At 37.6% G+C, this 18,315-nt stretch overlaps 1 protein-coding gene across 1 annotated transcript in view; it reads right to left on the reverse strand.

The window, feature by feature from the left end:
- Positions 1–600: 600 nt before the first annotated feature.
- TRIM33 (tripartite motif containing 33) overlaps positions 601–18,315 on the reverse strand; it is a 71,563-nt gene continuing 53,848 nt past the window's right edge. Inside the window, 9 exon segments of the mRNA XM_045015019.1 lie at positions 601–5,729; positions 5,813–5,863; positions 8,213–8,365; positions 9,048–9,122; positions 10,078–10,201; positions 10,603–10,949; positions 11,873–12,032; positions 12,437–12,500; positions 16,307–16,439. Of these exon segments, the coding sequence (XP_044870954.1) occupies positions 5,517–5,729; positions 5,813–5,863; positions 8,213–8,365; positions 9,048–9,122; positions 10,078–10,201; positions 10,603–10,949; positions 11,873–12,032; positions 12,437–12,500; positions 16,307–16,439 (1,320 nt within the window). The 3' untranslated portion in view covers positions 601–5,516.

The raw sequence follows: 18,315 nt of genomic DNA on the forward strand, positions 1-18,315 counted from the left end.
CCCATGCTGAAGTGTTCCTGGTGTTGTATGTATGTGCACACACATAAGACACTTTTCTACAAGCACTCAAACATGAGAGCCGCTAAAGTCCAAGAGGAAGAACTTTCAAAGCCATGCAACCTCCTTCCCTCACACTCGCCAGAACTAAGTTCTAGATAACTGTTCCTATGGTTTAGCCACCATTTGGAGACTGCCCTCTCCAAAACAAGCATTGGGCAAGCCAAGAATGCACCTTCTGCTACTATCCAATCTAGTTCCATTTTCAAATGAGTAAATACACAAACCATGATGGAGAGAGGTGTGGCAGCAAAGCCAAAGGAGAGAGAGAGAGAGAGAAACAAGGACCATTATTAGACAAAGAAATCATGCTAGGAATGCGCGTTACATCTTGTCCCGTTCTAGCTCATGCTCCAAATACTGCTCTCTTCTTTATTTGATAGTCTTGCCCAACAATGGAATTTACTTTTATTTGTACAAAACTTCTGTTCTAAGTATTTACTGTTTCCCACTATCGTTAAAATGACTCATCAAAATACATTTGTGCCCTCTAAAGGTCTAGTTCAGATGTGCAAAAAAGAAACTCAAATTGAAAAATTCTTCATTTTTCTAATTTAATAGAAATAACCAAAACAAACTGGTTTTCAAACAATGCTTTAAACTGATCTAGTACAACTTCTACACCACATTCCAGAGCATTTAACAAGAAATATTTACAGGCAGCTAGTGTATTAAATAACCATGAAAGAAAAAAGTTGCCTTTATTACACACCAGCAAAAAACACAGGAACAGAACAATCAGAAACTGTAACTGTTAAAGTTAAATATGATTATTCAGATAATACAATACCACAGAAACAGCACTTTTTGAAGAATCATACTGAAGGATGAGCAAAGTTACCTATGTGCAAAAAGAATACCAGTTTAATTGCTGGAAACAAGAAATTATTGAGACTGCTGTGAATTTAACCCTTCCATGAGTATGCTTACATATAAAATTAAAACAGGCTTGCAATTGCACAAATCTTTATAGGCTATATACATGTTTCAGGATGTTTTGAACTTAAGAAATTTTCACATTTGCAGACCATTACCAGACATGCATTTTATTTTTTTATTCCTTTCAATTTAGGTCACACTCTAGAGTGAATGCTATAATAAGCAGACTTACAAAATTCTTTTAGTACCTTTCCTTGTAGAAATTCAGTTCATTTTAAAGAAGGCAGCCTTCAGTTGTAAAGATCATTCAATAGAAAAGGGCAAAACTGCATTTCATACATGTAATAGTTCAGTTACAATAAAGATATCCAAATTAACTGCAATTTTTGAAAACTATTTTGATTCAGATACATTAAAAAGCATATAAAGGAGGACCCGAGTAGGCAAACACAAGGAATTAAGATGGAAGTGTTACTGTACATGCATTTTAACCAAGTAAAAGAAATTGCCATATCTGAAGTTACAACGTATATGTTTAGTCGGAAATATGTCTATGTAAACTGTGGCATATACATTTTTTAAAAAAGTACCTCCATTATTTACTCAAACACCTACTTTTTAAAAAAATATGTAACTTTCCCCAATTTTTAAAATAAAATGCCACACTATATTGTCAATAACTCCTGCACACTCTGTTTTAAAAGCTAGACTTGGTGATATGCATACAAACTTTCCTATAAAACCACTATCCAAAGGAAAGGATTCCTGTCATGCTAATAGGCAACAGACAAAGCAGTTTTATTGCTTTTTCCAAGGAAGAGAATAAGAAAACAAGAAAAATAGCCTACATCCAGTACATCATACACGCAACTTTAAAACACTGTTGCCATTACCTAAGCTTAAATAGGATCAGCTAATAAACTAGGTTATACAACAGAATGGTAAGTTTGGGTTAATTTTAAAGATCTCAGTTCTGGTAGCTTGCAGAAATGTTTATAAAACATTTCACTGATCCAGTGTTGAGTATGTTGACATAACATCAGTGCCATGCCACATAATATTAATGGTGACATTTCACAAGAAACAAGCTATCTACACTTAACAGAGCATTTCTACTTTTAAAAGTTAGAGGAACACCCTTTTTGGACAGTAACTCAGCCTTAACATTACATGGTAGGCGATTTAATTCCAGGGCACAGTTAAGTAAGAGACCTGAACCTATGTAGCTGGTTAAATTAACACTAATCACTAGTAATTACATGGCAGGATACCTGCTGAGGTAATTGAGAAGTCCACAATTAGCACACTGTACACACTTTTCACTCCTGTTTCAAAAGCAAGTTACCTTTTACTTCTTTGGATTAACTTAAACCTCAGAACCATTTACAACAAAAAGTGAGATGCAAATGATCTTTTTACAGGAGCATTTAAAGATCAGAGCATATAGTTACATCACATGCCAAAATATCCTGTTGCTATCACATTAGAACATTGCAACTGTGCAGATAAACTATGATGCATGCACAGTGCACCCCAATATCTGCTTCAAGGCTTATCTTTAATGTAAGGCATGTTCTAAATTCCAATGTAGCTCACAACTTTTATTTGCATCTATTGCACACACATCCTTCAGTACCCATCAACTGCCAAACAGGCTGCTCCGAACGTTCCAGATGTTAATACAATTAATAAAATTAATCAATTTGCTATTAAGTAAAATATATGCAACCCGGCACAAATATGTTTTGGCTGAGTGAACTCTGAACAGTTGTAGGATAAATTTATTATCACAGTCTAAGGGAATAAGAAGTAGGTTAATGCAGCTTATATATCCGTCAGCATCCTTTATGAATGGAACCTAGCTAATTCCAAAAAGTTACTCTGACTTAGAATATTTGGAGTACCAAAAGGGAAAGAAAAAATGAAAAATATTTACTTGATTGAATTGTTCTTCGTTCTCATTTACTTGATTAGACTGTTCTCATCAATTTGTTGTACATAAGTTAAGAATTCTTAACTTAAGATTTCTTGCCAACAGTTCAAAATTTCATATAATCAAAAGCAATAATCTTTATGGTCATCTGCAGAGATGAAAGGAAAAAACAACTTTTTAAAAAGTTTACTGGATAACGTGCAAGAATAAAACTTGAAACTGTGACCAGAATCAAAGCACAATGTCACTAACTGTGGTTTGTAGATGGAACTAATGGAATACAGGCTACTTTAAAGTTTAACAAAATTCCTTATAGTGAGTCTACCTGTTTATATAGAGAACAAATCTAAAGTGTCTGAGAGGTTATTTCAAAATGTTAAGACATCTGCAGAATGTAGTGTTTAAATGCCATAAAAACTAGCAACACAAACTGAAGACAATCCACGAAATCTCATTTCCCACTGTTAATTTAAGAGCGAATATTCCTTTTCAAATTGACAAGTTTTTCTGAGATAAACTAGAAACTGCACAACGAATAGATGAGTGTAGTCGTTAAGAGATCTAATCTTACCCAAAAGGTTAGAATTTCCTACGCACACTTCCCATCCTTTTCTTCTGACACTCAAAGATTTAACAAAATGTCACTACATGAATGTACATATGTACATTTTAAAAGAAGTTGGGTAACTACTTTTTGTATTCAAATATGAATGGTTTATAATGACTCCATTTAATGGGGCAAAATCCTTTGAGAAAACGTTACCATTTGAACAAAATAAAACAAAAGGATCCAATAATTTTGTTCAAGTGTAATATCTAAGGTAACCTAAGGAAGTAAGACAAAGCTGTAAATGCCTTCAAATCCCTTCCAATATTTTAGAAAGGATTTAGTCACATGTGAATTAATTTTTTTCTATGTAGACAGAAAATTAATCCTAAGTGTTTTGCATAAAGAATTTAGAGCATCATTTATTTTGATTCAATACATTTTTTGCTAAAAATATTTACCTCTACTTTATGGTTAAGTTAAATCTTTCTTTACATGCAACGTTTGTCATATGAATCGCTCATGCCAAAAATAATTCGTTTGCCACAGATCTGCTGTATTTAAGCAAAATTTCATGGCAAATTTACATTCTGGTCACCCTGATCTGGTCTGCGGTCACACACAGGACTGTTTCATCTTATTCTAACAAAAGATTCATCTGTACAAAGGCTAAAAATTACATTTTAGTGCCAATCCCTGCAGATCAGGCCAGTAGAGGAAGTTTAACCAGTTCATTGTGCTGGTAGGTCTACCCACAAATGCTGCAATCAAGGCAGTTTTCAATGGGAAGGTGTAATTAGAGGTGCCTACTTTACACAGAGTTTGGATAGGGACTGATCTATTTTCAGAATTCAACCAGAAATCACTCAAAATTTCAAACCCTGGTCCGTGCAAGTGCTCCATTTTGTGGCTGGATAAGTAACCCAATTCCAACAGGTTTATTCTAATCTTTCTAGGTATTTCACTCATAAGCTGCTTCTGAAGAAAGTTCTGAGTGGCTCTCTAATAAAATTAGATAGAACCTCAATATGAATGCATTGTTAGAAAGAGAGCATATATTACAAATCTGTTCTTGATAGGAACATTAGTAAGAATACATATAAGCTTAAAAACAGCTCAGCAAATGTTGCTGAGCTGCAAAAAATTTCAATCCCCTATTTACAAATAAGACAAAGTGAATACAGAAAATTTTACACATTTGGTAGTCAGGTTATTGTTTGCCAATAGTGGTCTATCGGAAACTGATATTAAGGAAGACTGGAAAATCAGTTATCTTCTCAGTCTAAATGAATAAGTACAGAAAATTATATAACTAATATTGGCGCTATCTGCCTCTGCAGAGGGATTTGGAAGAGAGAATAAAATCCTAACAATTCCAACAAGAAATGCATTTAAGTGTTCTGTGTATAGGACTCCATTAATAAAAATGCATGAACCCTACTGAAAAGCATTCATTGCAACCAGGCCTATTCCTGCATGTATTAAGAACTCACACTCCTGCACTTGCCAATTTAGAACAGTTTAATGATCATTTGTAATGTTTCTATACATAAAACGTTGTAAAGAAAGCGGAATCTAGATACTTGAATTAACACAGAAGATCAGTTACTCACAACATCACTTAAATGAGAAGGTGATAAAAGCAATGATGCAATTCACACTTAAGTTCACACAAGAGGGGATGTTTTAGCGAAGTTTCTTACAGTTTAGACGACAGTCCATCGTGAAAGTGATATACAGTTGCTGTATTGGTCCAGTCTTGCAGAAAAGTTCACTAGGCAGTATGACAGTCCACTTATCTGTACAAGGAGCATCCTATATCAACTCTGCATCTTTATCAACATTCACCCACGTCTAACTGTGAGAACATGCCGAGAGTGTCCTCGGGAAAAGAAAAGGGAATTCCAAATAATCCAACCTCACAAAAAATTACAACCAAACTTTTCCCCCTTTGACAAGAATGTTTCTGTACACATTTTTTGTAATCTAATACTGTCTAAAAGCTATCAGCTTCTTCAAAATGACCACTGAAGGCATGATGATATTCCAGGAACACTTAAATAACAGTTTTTACAATAGGTTTAGGTCCATATTATCAGATTACTTTATATGCACTGGTCTTTCATCTGATTTTAGACGTTTTCTACGTGGCTGTATAAAATCTTCATCGGAGTCCTCAGTTATTTCACCATCATCCTCTTCCTGCTCAAATTCAGGCAAAGGTTGGAAGGTCCTGTCTGGGTAGATCTCTGTAAGTTTATCTTCAAAGTACAATGCAACTGCCTTCCCTGCCTGTGCTACTTCTGAATCAGCCTGCAAATAAAAAGAAAAAAGGAATATTCACCTGTTGGTAATGCACATCCCTTCACCAAGTGTGCGTGGTCTGAAACGCTTACCTTCAAATTAATCTCTTGTGTTTCTGCATAAACTTGAACAACTTTCATCATCTAAAAAGGATACCAGAGTCAAAAAAAATGAAATTATAATCCTTTCTAAAGTTATGAGATTGCATAGGGTTGGATGACTAAAGTTAGCCATAACAGGAAAAACAGATTGTTATGACCAGATAAGTATAGTTCTAAAATTCAATGTCGTATAGGTCAAAATCTATGGTTCATGAACCTTTGGCAAGATATGAAACTATCGTATAATAAGCTGCTCCCGGTCATGTTAAAACACATTATAATAAACGCTCATGACAACGTTCCTTTATTATCAAACTCAGTTGCCCAGAATGTTATCATGGAAAGTAAGTGCTCTATGTTTCAATCATAACAGAAGAGCTCCTGTATAAATCTTGTCTATAAAAGAAATGATAGTGCGTTCTTGCAGGATCCATTTCCACTTTGATTACCTTCATGTGTCAAGTTATAAAAATGCAGGAACTGTATTTGAACCTGTGTCATGAGTAAGGATCTGATTTAGGTCATGATGGTCACCGCTGTCATGGGACTGTAGATTTTGCTATTTATATAGACCCTGCTGCCACACATGAACAGTTCATTAGTTCACTGTGATCTAGTCCTCTTTGAAAGAGACTAGATTAAAGCCAACTAATTAACTTTTCATGTGGACCCTGTTGCCCTGCATTAAAAGTTGGTTAGTTTGCTTTGATCTAGTTCTGTTTCAAAGAGGACTAGATCAGTGTGAACTAATAAACTGTTAATGCACGGGAGGAGGATCCACAAGGTGGCCACGATCATAGCACGAAATTCTCTCTCTCTCTCTGTTTTTTAAACTGTGACCGTGCTGTGAATTATGCATAATTTTACTGTGACAAAACTGTATCCATAGTCATGAGTGGTCGGATCACCTCAGCTTCCAGAGTAAGAGTTAGTACTTGAGACTCCAAACAGCGAAGTCTGAAGAGTCCTTTTAAAGAACCACTGTTCCCTGGAGCCTCCTGCTACTCTTGCCATAGTTACACTATACTTCTTAAGAGCAGCAGAAGTGGTTTCCTCCAGAGCGGAGGCTTCATTCACTCCCTAGATCAAACAGCTTTGAGAGATGCACTTTTTCCATATTCCCCCATTAACCTCCACCTGACAGATGATTATAAAGAGGTCAAGTCCCATGTGCTTGTGTCTAAGTCAACTGTGCAAATGTGCCTCATTCTAAAACTTTTTAATGGTTATTTTCGTTATTCCAATATTTTATGTGAGGCTCAGTCAGTTTTAAACATAGGTTTGTTTGCTCCAAAGGGTCTCTCTCTGTGCAGAGGACAGAAATGCTGTTTAAACATCAGAAAACTAAAGTTACACATTGAGATCTATCAAAGTCATTTCATCATCACTAGGGCCCATGCAAGACCATTCCCTACAGTACATTCTGCAGACCTTCATGTGATCTTGCTTTAAGTGTCCCAGAGATGGTCATTCCCCCCACTTCTCCCCGGACTATTCCATATTCCAGTGGCTCAGCATCAAGGACTTTTCTGTGACATTCAGATTAAGTTTTCCTTTTCTTTGTTCCACTTTATTACTGCTGTACTCTACACCACCTTAAGTGGTACCTCCCCACTAGGGATCACACTCTTCAGTTCTTCATGTGAGCAAGTTCTTCAGTAACTGGTGAGCAAACGTCCCAGAGCTGCTGGCGCATCTATCCACATTCCCCAGAAAAGTTTTACATCCCTGTGTGGGCTACCAATTTAACGTCTGCTTCTGTGCCAGACTAGACACCTATGAACCAGAAGAGAGAACTGCCAGATCTTTTGGGGACTAATAGAAAGACTTTTGGGGCTCTGCTTATAGTTATGAAAGCCCGACTCTGGGAGTTCAGGAAGAGACAACCAGTAGGGGTTCTCTCTAGATAGACTTTTCCTTATCAGTACAAGTTTATGGCATAATATTGATAAGCAATAATAGTATATTCCATTTTGGCATAATTTGGAATATTTTGGGGGGGGGGGGATTACCCAATTTATGCCACACCACAGTTCTCAGCAACGGCCACAATCCAGTCAAGATGGGCCAGCCAGAAGGCCTTAGCAAATAACTGCTCCCCCACATCATGAATTTAATCCATAAGTGCAGCTATTGCAGAGTTCACGACTTCCCACAAACGCATGTAAAAGTTTTCCTTCTGTGCACTTTATAGCCTCTTCTAATGAAAACCAAAGGCAAGATCTGTCATCAATTGGTTTGTATTTACTTATAAAGGGCCCGACTCTGCACCTGCTCCACATGTGGAACTCCCACCGACTGCAAGTTGGAGTTTTGTGAGAGGCAGCTGTGGAATCAGGCCTAAATAAATCTCAATCCAAAAATTTTTTTACAGTTTGGAAGTTAACATACCTCATTAAACCTTTCACAGTTCTTGAAGATCAGCCGGACATCTGCCACAAAATCGTCAGGAGTTTGGTAGTGCTGGGAATGTTTCTTTTGCAGCTTCTTTTTTACTGTAGATAAATCCATTGGTTTCTTTATAATTTTATAGTAGTTTGGTATCTGTGAAGAAAGTGTACATCTAATCACAAACCACCAAAAAAAGATTGATATGCAATTGTTATACTTCACAAAAGGAGAATTAAATCTACTTATCAGAGTATCAAAAATGTGTACACGAGGGAACAATCTCAAGCAACTACCTCAGTTTGTGGGGGAGGAAAGAGGGCCATCAGAGGTTTTAACAACACAACATATTTTGTTATATTTTAGTGCTGATTATTAGTATTTGGGAAAGAAACCTGTGTATAAAGATTATATTAGACCATCACTGTCTTTTCCTAGATTAAAATAACTTGTTTTACATCTTAAAATACAAGACTGTCAAGAAGATCAGATTTTTGGTTTAATTCAAATGGCTGACAGTTTCTTTTAAAGCCTCTTGATAAGCATAATGGTAAAATATTTTGCATTTTATAAGATATCCCTAATCCTCTCCAGTCCATTCAGTTATTGCTATTGGAAAGGATTTTTTTTTAAGTAAGAGGTTTAATGGTTCAGAAGTACCATGCTAGGTAAGACCAGTGAAATTTTCAGACTAGTTTTACTCCAGAAGGGTCTCAATGACAAATATGGCAAGAACAAGCAACTCATTCCAAAAAACAAAACTTGTCACGATGGTGGCCTTTTGGTGACATTGACGACATTTTATTTTTTCCATAGTTTCATGCAGCAGGACACTCACCGAGGCTGGGACTGGCTCTTGGAATTCAATGCTCAGCTCATGGCAATATAGGTAAAGCAGGAGACGTTCACATTTCTTGCAAAGGAACAAAAAAACTTCAAGTGAATATCCCTTTTTAATCCTCAGTCTAAAAGCTGGTACTTAACTAATGTAAATAGGTTCAGATTACATAGTCTCACTAGTAGAAAATGAAGTCCTTCAAGCCTAGAAGCCTCTTCATTCATTGTAAGAGTGTAAAAGGTAACATTTATAGAGCGCAAATTGTTGGAGAAGGAAAGAGTGCCTTTACTTTGGCTAGCACAATATACTTAATATAAAAGCTCTTGACTCCTTTTTTGGCTTTCCTTTCCCCAAAAGAAAGCTGGGGTTAATAAAACAAAAAGTTGCAGAACAAGCCAATACATTAAATAACCAAATTAGAACAGAGCAACTAGTAGATGTTCAGTGACACTTACTATTCATATTGTTAAATGCAATTGAACTACACTCAGGTCTGACCTATTTTTTCATAAATCCAGAATTAAACAATCTTAAATTCCATTCAAATAATTGTTTTCAATATTTTCCCTCAAACATTTCCTTATTTCAGTTTGTTGGTAAGTTCCTCTTAAGAATTTATTCATGGTGAAGAAGTTCCAAAACTATTCTGACTGCTGATTCAAAACACTTTATAGATTCTCCATATATAAAGTTAGAAATCATTCTGACACACACAAGACATTTTGCCATACATATGCTCTAGAAATACCTATCAGCACTTCTCCCCGTGAATTTAAGGCATCAAATTTACATAGTGTTATGTAGGTACTTAAAACATCCACGTTAAATCCACAAAAGAGCTTCCAATTAAAAACTTGTAGGAAATAAAATTAACTTTTAAATGTGAATTAAAATTTCTGTGAGCACACAACTAATACAATATATTTAACCTACTGGACAAGTACGGCTATAATACAAGGATGACCAATAACAATCAGTTAAGTCAAAGATGAGTTTTTAGATGCAGATACCTACAGTATTTGACACATACCCTTTGGTCCACAGGACTTAAGCCTTGTGCTGTTTTCCCCTTCTTACTATGTTGCAAATTGTCACAATCATATTCTACTTCAGGTTTGCTTAGATCTCTGCAGAACGTACATATCCACTCCCCACTAAATAGGAAGAGACACAATTAGTCCAGGAATCCACCAGAGATTAAGTCTACTACGCCACTACTATGATGTTTCTATAGCGTCTATGCCTTTCAAAAGTAAAGTTGTACCTTGTTAAAGACTCCTCTAATGTGTAGAATTTATCATGGTGCAAGCGTTAATCATGAATGCACTAAACACTGTGCACCACTTTAAAAATCACTGGAAAATACTGACATTGACAGAATCAGCACAGAATAACTATAAAACAAAATAAATCCTAAGAGTGAAGGCAATATACATGGCAGGGAAGTTTTTATGCTATTCCTGGGCATTGAGGTTCCAGATCCTGAGTTTCACTGTGTGAATAAGCCCACAAAGCTCTTTTTGGGCACCAGTAACATTATTTTAATTTCTGGTACCTTGGAAAGCTGAGAAGTGTTGGTACATGACAAGTGAGGTGAAACACTTTTGGGCACTTTTCACAACATAACAGATCGCCTCCATTTTGGCATACAGCACACCAGTCTTCATTTGGATCATCCTCTTTGTTGTTGCCTTCTCCTCCAACTCTAGCTGACCGATGCATTAGACTTCGCACTGGCGATTTCCCATTTACAAGACTATGTCCAGACTGTTTGCAACTTTCACTTAAATCTGTTGGTTCAGTTTTTACATGATTTTCAAGACTTCCTAATGCTTCCAACTCGCTTTCCAGATGCAAGTTAGTGGAGAGAGGTGGTGTCAAGCTGCTCTCAGGGCTGCTAAGCTGAAATAAAATTACTGCATGAAAATCTGCAAAGAAATCAGTTTTACAAATTCATCTTTCCTCATATGCTGGGAATCAGAGGCCATCTGCTGCTTACTAGTACTCCAAATTAAAATGCTTCCCAAAAACAAACAAATATTGGCAATTCCTTATCAGATATTTGAGTTACATACTGCATGGAGAACAAGTATACCTTATTTTCTGTACTAAATTGCATAGGACTTTAATAGAGTTACAAACATTCAATAGATTGATCTTGAGAGAACATGCCAGTGAATTATCAGAAGCTTTTACTAGCTAGAGATTAAAAACAATGAACAGACTAAACCCTTGATGGTAGTTTTACTGAGATCCCAAAGACAACACCAGCTGGGAGACTAGCCTGCCTCTGGCTCGACACATCAGCTGTTCAGCATGTATACCAAAAGACAGAATCAAGTCCTAAGTAAGGTGCCAATTTGAGATTAAGCTCCAATTTGTTTCTACTGTACAGCTTTCACTGCTATATTACCCAACAGCAATATACATAACACTTGGTGGGATAGGATGGACGCCTTTCACAAATGACAGGTCAAATCCAGTCCAGCTCAGTAGAACAAAACTGCTACAATCTGATGTCTGTATGGGGGCATGTATCAAACAAGTGGGGATCCCAGTCTTTTTGCCAGTAGACTCATGTCCATGTCACTAAACCCATCAACGCAGTTGGCAGCATTAGCTGCAGTTTCAGCAGAGGTATCAAGGAAACTGAAATCCCTCTCATCTCTCGAACTGATCCATACAGAACAGAGTTCAGGGACATTACTAGGGGCTGCTATCTTGCCCTTCTGTCTCCAGGGCTCTTAGGCACCATTTATGGATTTCCAAATTCTTAAAGATGCTGTTGGGGACAGGGTAACATGCAATTCACAAAGCAACTTTACCATGCATGCACTCCTCCTGCCATCCTCTGTTTTCTCTTGCTTCACTGCTCCTGAGAAACTGCATATCTCTTCCTCTGTCCCTGGCTCTTGCTTGACTTTCACATGGTCAGACTTGAAGTTAATGCCAGTCTTCTCAGCAGTTCTGCCTGATGAACCACAGCTAGAAAGACACAAGAGTACACGGAAAGCTTACAAAGCTGACAAAACAGGTGTCAGGGATGATCTAGATTTACTTGGTCCTGCCTCCTCATCACAGGGTGGACTTGACCTCTCAAGGTGCCTTCCAGTCCTACATTTCCATGTTTAAAACAATTTAGACGTTTCAAAGCCAAAGCTATTACTGTGAATTTTCTCATGACGCCTACATTTTACAAAATATAAGGACAGACATCTGGCAACATAATTTTTCAATAATTATTTTCCTATATGCATTCACTCTTCAATTAAGAGGACATAGTTATAACTGTAGCTAATAGTGACTTGCTGTTGATTTTAGTTTACATTTTAACACGTTCTTTACATTTGATTTTTCAGCCACACATTGTTAACTAAGAACGTACTCACCTGCCTCTGCTGCCTGTGCTGGAGGTGCTGGGTGGCCTCACTGGGGTGTGGGAATTGGATAACCCTGAAAAAGTATAAATCACTTTTCATAAATATCTACAGCAGGTTACATGCAACTAGTATTCTACAACAACATAAATGAAAGTGATGCTAAATGAAATAAGCCAGTGATTCATGCATGTCAGTGATCCTTTAATCCACTGGCTCTCAGACTACTGTACCCTTTCATCAGTCTGATTTGTCTTGTGTACCCCAAGCTTCACCTCACTTAAAAAAATACTTGCTTACAAAAATCAAACATTTAAAAAAACAAGTGTCACAGCACACTATTACTGAAAAATTGCTTACTCTCTCATTTTTACCATGTAATTATAAAATAAATTGGAATGTAAACATTGTATTTATATTTCAGTGTATAGTATTATAAAGCAGTATAAACAAGTCATTGTATGAAAATTTATGAAAATTGTACTGACTTCCCTAGTGCGTTTTATGTAGCCTGTTGTAAAACTACAGTAACTCCTCACTTAATGTTGTAGTTATGTTCTTGAAAAAACACAACTTTAAGCGAAATGATGTTAAGCGAATCCAATTTCTCCATAAGAATTAATGTAAATAGGAGGGTTAGTTCCAGGGAAAGTTTTTTTTGCCAGACAAAAGGCATAATATACGTATGCAATATAAGTTTTGAACAATTTTAAACAAGCAATTTAATACTGTACTCAGCAATGATGATTGTGAAGTTTGGTTGATGTGGTGCAGTTAGATGGTGATAAAGAGTGGATCGTCGGGCTACTCCTCTTGCTGTTCTTTCCAAAGTGCTGAGGGGGTGCTCAACCCCTGGCTCTGCCCCAGGCCCGCCTCCACTCCACCCCTTCCCACAAGCCACCTCCACCCCCAGCACACTGCATCCTCACTCTCTCCCCCACCCCACCCAGCCTCCTGAACACCATGAAACAGCTGATTGCTGCAGAGAGGAGGCGCAAGGAGGGAAGGGAGAGTTGCTGATCTGCGGGCTGGCGGTAGACGGGAGGTGCTGGGGGTGTGTGTAGAAGGGAGCTGATGGGAGGCTGCCGGCCCACCCTGGTTCCAAGGCCTCATGGCCAAACAACATTATAAGCCAACATTGCACAACTTTAAATGAGTATGTTCTCTAATAGATCAGCGACATAACAATGGAACAACATTAACTGGGATGATGTTAAGTGAGGAGTTACTTTAGATAGATATCTAGATGAGTTGATGTACCTCCTGGAAGACCTCTGTGTACTCCCAGGGGTACATATATCCCTGGTTGAGAATCACTGCTAGTTTAGTCATTGGCTCAAACAGAGAAAAGCAGATCTGATACAGAATCTGGCATGTTTGTGTTTGTCAACTGCCTTTTCATTTAGCATCCCAGAGACTACTTAATTTAATGCAAATATAAAAGAGCCATATTCTTGATCTAAATGCCTGTTATTTTTATCTATGAATTATCCTGATCTGGTCATCGCCACCAACGTCTGTTGCAAATAAATGCAAGTCTCTGAACAAAAGTTGTCACTTGTGTTTTAAGTTTCTAGTCTTATTTTCAACCCATGTTTCAGGACCAACTTTCTACTCATCTGTTTTAACACAGCTGGATTGTTGGCTATTGCAAATAAAGTCAGCAGAAAGGAAGACCCACAGCATGCATTTTGCATGTAAGCTTAGAGAAAATTCATTTATACTGGAAGCATACACTAACTCACAATTCAGACCAAGTAAACTTGGAGGGTTGCAAGGAAAGACCTAAATGATGGAAAGACCTGTATGGAATTGCTGAAGCCAGTTTTTCTTATGTCCAATATTTATGAAATGGCCATTTGCATTATGGAATGTTAGGTGATTTCAGTAATGTAATTTGTTCAGATGCAGAACAAAAGCTTCGTTCACAATTATATGTACTTCTAAAAGAATTGCAAAAATAGCAAACTCCTTACATAACTCTGGATCTCTCCCTAAATGGCATATGTAATGAAATTCAGTAAGTTCCCTTCACAAAACCTGGAATGGACTGGAGCTTCATAAATCATAGAATATCAGGGTTGGAAGTGACCTCAGGAGGTATCTAGTCCAACCCCCTGCTCAAAGCAGGATCAATCCCCAACTAAATCATCCCAGCCAGGGCTTTGTCAAGCCTGACCTTAAAAACCTCTAGAGATTCCACCACCTCCCTAGGTAACCCATTCCAGTGCTTCACCACCCTTCCAGTGAAAAAGTTTTTCCTAATATCCAACCTAAACCTCCCCCACTGCAACTTGAGTCCATTACTCCTTGTTCTGTCATCTGGTACCACTGAGAACAGTCTAGATCCATCCTCTTTGGAACCCCCTTTCAGGTAGTTGAAAGCAGCTATCAAATACCCCCCTCATTCTTCTCTTCTGCAGACTAAACAATCCTAGTTCCCTCAGCCTCTCCTCATAAGTCATGTGCTCCAGTCCCCTAATAATTTTTGTTGCCCTCCGCTGGACTCTTTCCAATTTTTTCACATCCTTCTTGTAGTTTGGGGCCCAGTACTCCAGACGAGGCCTCACCAATGCTGAATAGAGGGGAATGATCACGTCTCTCGATCTGCTGGCCATGCTCCTAATTATACAGCCCAAAATGCCGTTAGCCTTCTTGGCAACAAGGGCACACTGTTGACTCATATCCAGCTTCTCGTCCACTGTAACCCCTAGGTCCTTTTCTGCAAAACTGCTGCCTAGCCGCTCTGTCCCTAGTCTGTAGCAGTGCATGGGATTCTTCCATCCTAAGTAAAATCATTCGAACTGAACTGTGGACTCAGATCTAAGTCTGCAAGGTGACATGGTAACAAAAAGGACCAATGGATTTTTGAGGAACATTGAGAAGTATAACATCACAGCACAGAAAGGTGCTGGTCCCTCTCTGGGCCATTGGAATACTGTGTTCCCTTCTGGGCACTTCCTTCCCATAAAAACATCATATGGGGAAAAAACGGTAGGGTGCTAGAGGGTTTGATTTACGAGGAAAGGCAAGTGTTTCTCATATGTGGCCATCGGGGCTTTTCTTGCAGCCACAGACTCCTGGGTGGTGATGGGGGGAAAAGAGGGGAGCCCATGGGGGACAAACCGCCCATCCCCCCAGGGCCACCAGCACGGGCAGGTCCCTGCTCCATTCTGGAGCCACAAACACTGTAGCAGCAGGCAACCAGTTAGTTCCCCACCTTCCTGGGGGCAGTCGGGCCTGGGCTTCGGGCTTCAGCCCTGAGGTGGTGGATGGCAGGCTCTGGCCATGTGGCAGTGGTCTCTGTCCCCCAGCCGCAGTGTTTTGGGCTCCAGCCCCAGGCTCACTCCCACATCACCACTGGTCCTCTCTGCCTCCCTCCCCACCTAGGGCTTAGTAAATCTGCTGTGAAAAGTGATATTCGATATACAAATATCACTTTTCACAATAGCAGTTTTACTAGATAGCAAGTCTTAAACAAAACAAAAAACAACAAAAATCAACCAAAAATAGCAAAACATGTAAAGCATTTTATTTGTGTTTCTGTTTAGGTCCAGTAAAAAAATAAAAACTGTACATTATTTTTATTATTGAGTCTGCAAAAAAACCTACTTAAATTACAATGATTTGGACACGTATATGTGCATATTTATTTGTTTTTCCTAAAGTTAATTAAGTATTTTAGGAAAAATTGTCAGAGCAGCCACCAGCAAGAGTTGGTGGCCAAACTCTGAGGCCACCAAAAAAATTGTTGAGAGAACCTCTGGGTGAACATACCAAGAAAGGAGAGGAATATTACTTCCTTGTACATTGAGAAAATTGCTTGCCAATGATTGTAAGTGTAAAATATCAAAAACACCTACCACCTTCATTCCAATTTACCTGATGATCCTGGAGACAGGGCTGAGGGTCCTGGGGAAGGATTCATGGTGCTTGTAGGCTGAGGGGGTAGGTGACTGCCTGAGATGTATCTACTTAGTAGGTTATCTAAATTACTTGAACCAGCATCTTCCAGCTGAAAACAAATCAAACAAAAACAAACTTGAGCTGGGATTAAGTCAAATGAGATTAAACCATTAACAGTTTTTTCATCTATTTGCACATGTAAATATACATGCATATTAGATTACCTGACAATTGTTTTACCAAATTTAAATTTGAAAATGTTTTCTGCCAGTGTAACTCATCAGTACTTCTGAGGAAACACTTACACAATTACTACCACTTAATAAAGATAAGCAATATTGATTCACCATATGTTCTGAATGCTCATCTTCTAAGGATTACAACTTCTATTCAGAGAACATTTCTGTACTTGCAGGTTAATTTCTTACACCTGTTAACTCTGAACTGTGGACAAAACCTAATAAAAACTGTATCAGAATTTGTGATGCTCTGATATACTTTAATTTTAGACTTAATAGTCAAGACTCACTAGCAAGCATATTAGGGGGCCTGGTATTTAAGTTCACCTTTCAATTATTCACTTAAATGTCTTCACTGTATAAGAAAAACTCTAATTTCACCGAAGTGGAACAATTTAAATCAAGGCAATTTAAAATGACTAATATAATTCATTAGACTTTTTTTTAGGTCCCTGATTAAATCAGGTTGAGACTCTGTAAAATCAATTAGAGAATTTATATTACAACTTCAGATTATAAATATATAATGATTAAATTATAAATGCTCTTTAAAAATGCTATCCTACCAGTATTTATCTTATTTGAATTTTACAAAAATTGTTATAGGCAAAAGCAAATATTGAAAACTAAGCCCCTAATTCTATTAGGCAGGTGTGTAATTTTACTCACATGAATAGTTCAATGGACTCAGTGGGACTACACATACTTTTGAAGTTAAGCATACGCAGAAGTGTTTCCATGCCAGGGCTAAAATTGTATCTTTATTACAAACTCTTAGTGGCATAAAAACTGTCACTTCAACATAAAATTGCTTCAGCGTTAACAAAAAGTTTAGACTTTCAATACATTATAAAAAAGTTCACAATAACTTTGTTCGACTCAAATTTTCAAAAATAGGAGCCTAAAATTTGGCTCTTAAATCTATACTTAGAAACATAAGGATGGGATTTTCAAAAGCATTTAAATGACGTAGGAATACAAATCCCACTGACTTCAGGGTGCTAGCCCTGAGGGTAAAGTATAGCCTGGTTGAATCGTTTCACATTTCTTTGACCGGGCAAGTTCAACTTGTCAAAAGGTAGTGGTAGTTGCACATATAGCACCGGCTATTTGCTTATCAATATTGTGAGAGTGTGTGTTGTTCTCACAGTAAGGATGCTAATGAAACACTAGACTTCTCTTTTTCACCAGACACAATAATTAAGTGTGAAAACTTCAACAGAAAAAAAAGACGTATGTAAAATTTGAATTCTTACTAACATAGGAAAATTAGAAATGAGTACAATTTAAAACTATAAAATGAAAAAAACTAGTAACGTAAATAAAAATCTATTTTGAATAAAACATGATTTTTTTTTTAAAATCACCCTCAATTTCACTAAAGCCAATATTTGTAAGAGTAGTCATGAGTTAAGTTTTATACCCTGTCTCTCTAGAAAGAAAGATCTGGTGGAGGTATCATAGGGAGAGGTGCACACACCATTTATTACATTTTCAAAACACCCAAAAGTCACCCAGTTAAGCTTATGTTATGGCATATCATACCACCAGTCTCCTACCTTGGTGGCCATAAAATCTGTTTAAAACTGCAAGGCCATAGTCTAGTGTGCTCTTCTTTTCCAGGGCTCAACAATAATGAGCTTCAGCGCTGCAGACCAATTTAATCACCTCAAAAATGTGCTATAGCTGTCCTGGAGCCTTTGCACATTTCTCTGTTTCCTGATATGCTTTTAGGTAAATAAATTA

The sequence above is a fragment of the Mauremys mutica genome, chromosome 4 (genome assembly GCF_020497125.1).
Source record: "Mauremys mutica isolate MM-2020 ecotype Southern chromosome 4, ASM2049712v1, whole genome shotgun sequence".
NCBI lineage: Eukaryota > Metazoa > Chordata > Testudines > Geoemydidae > Mauremys > Mauremys mutica.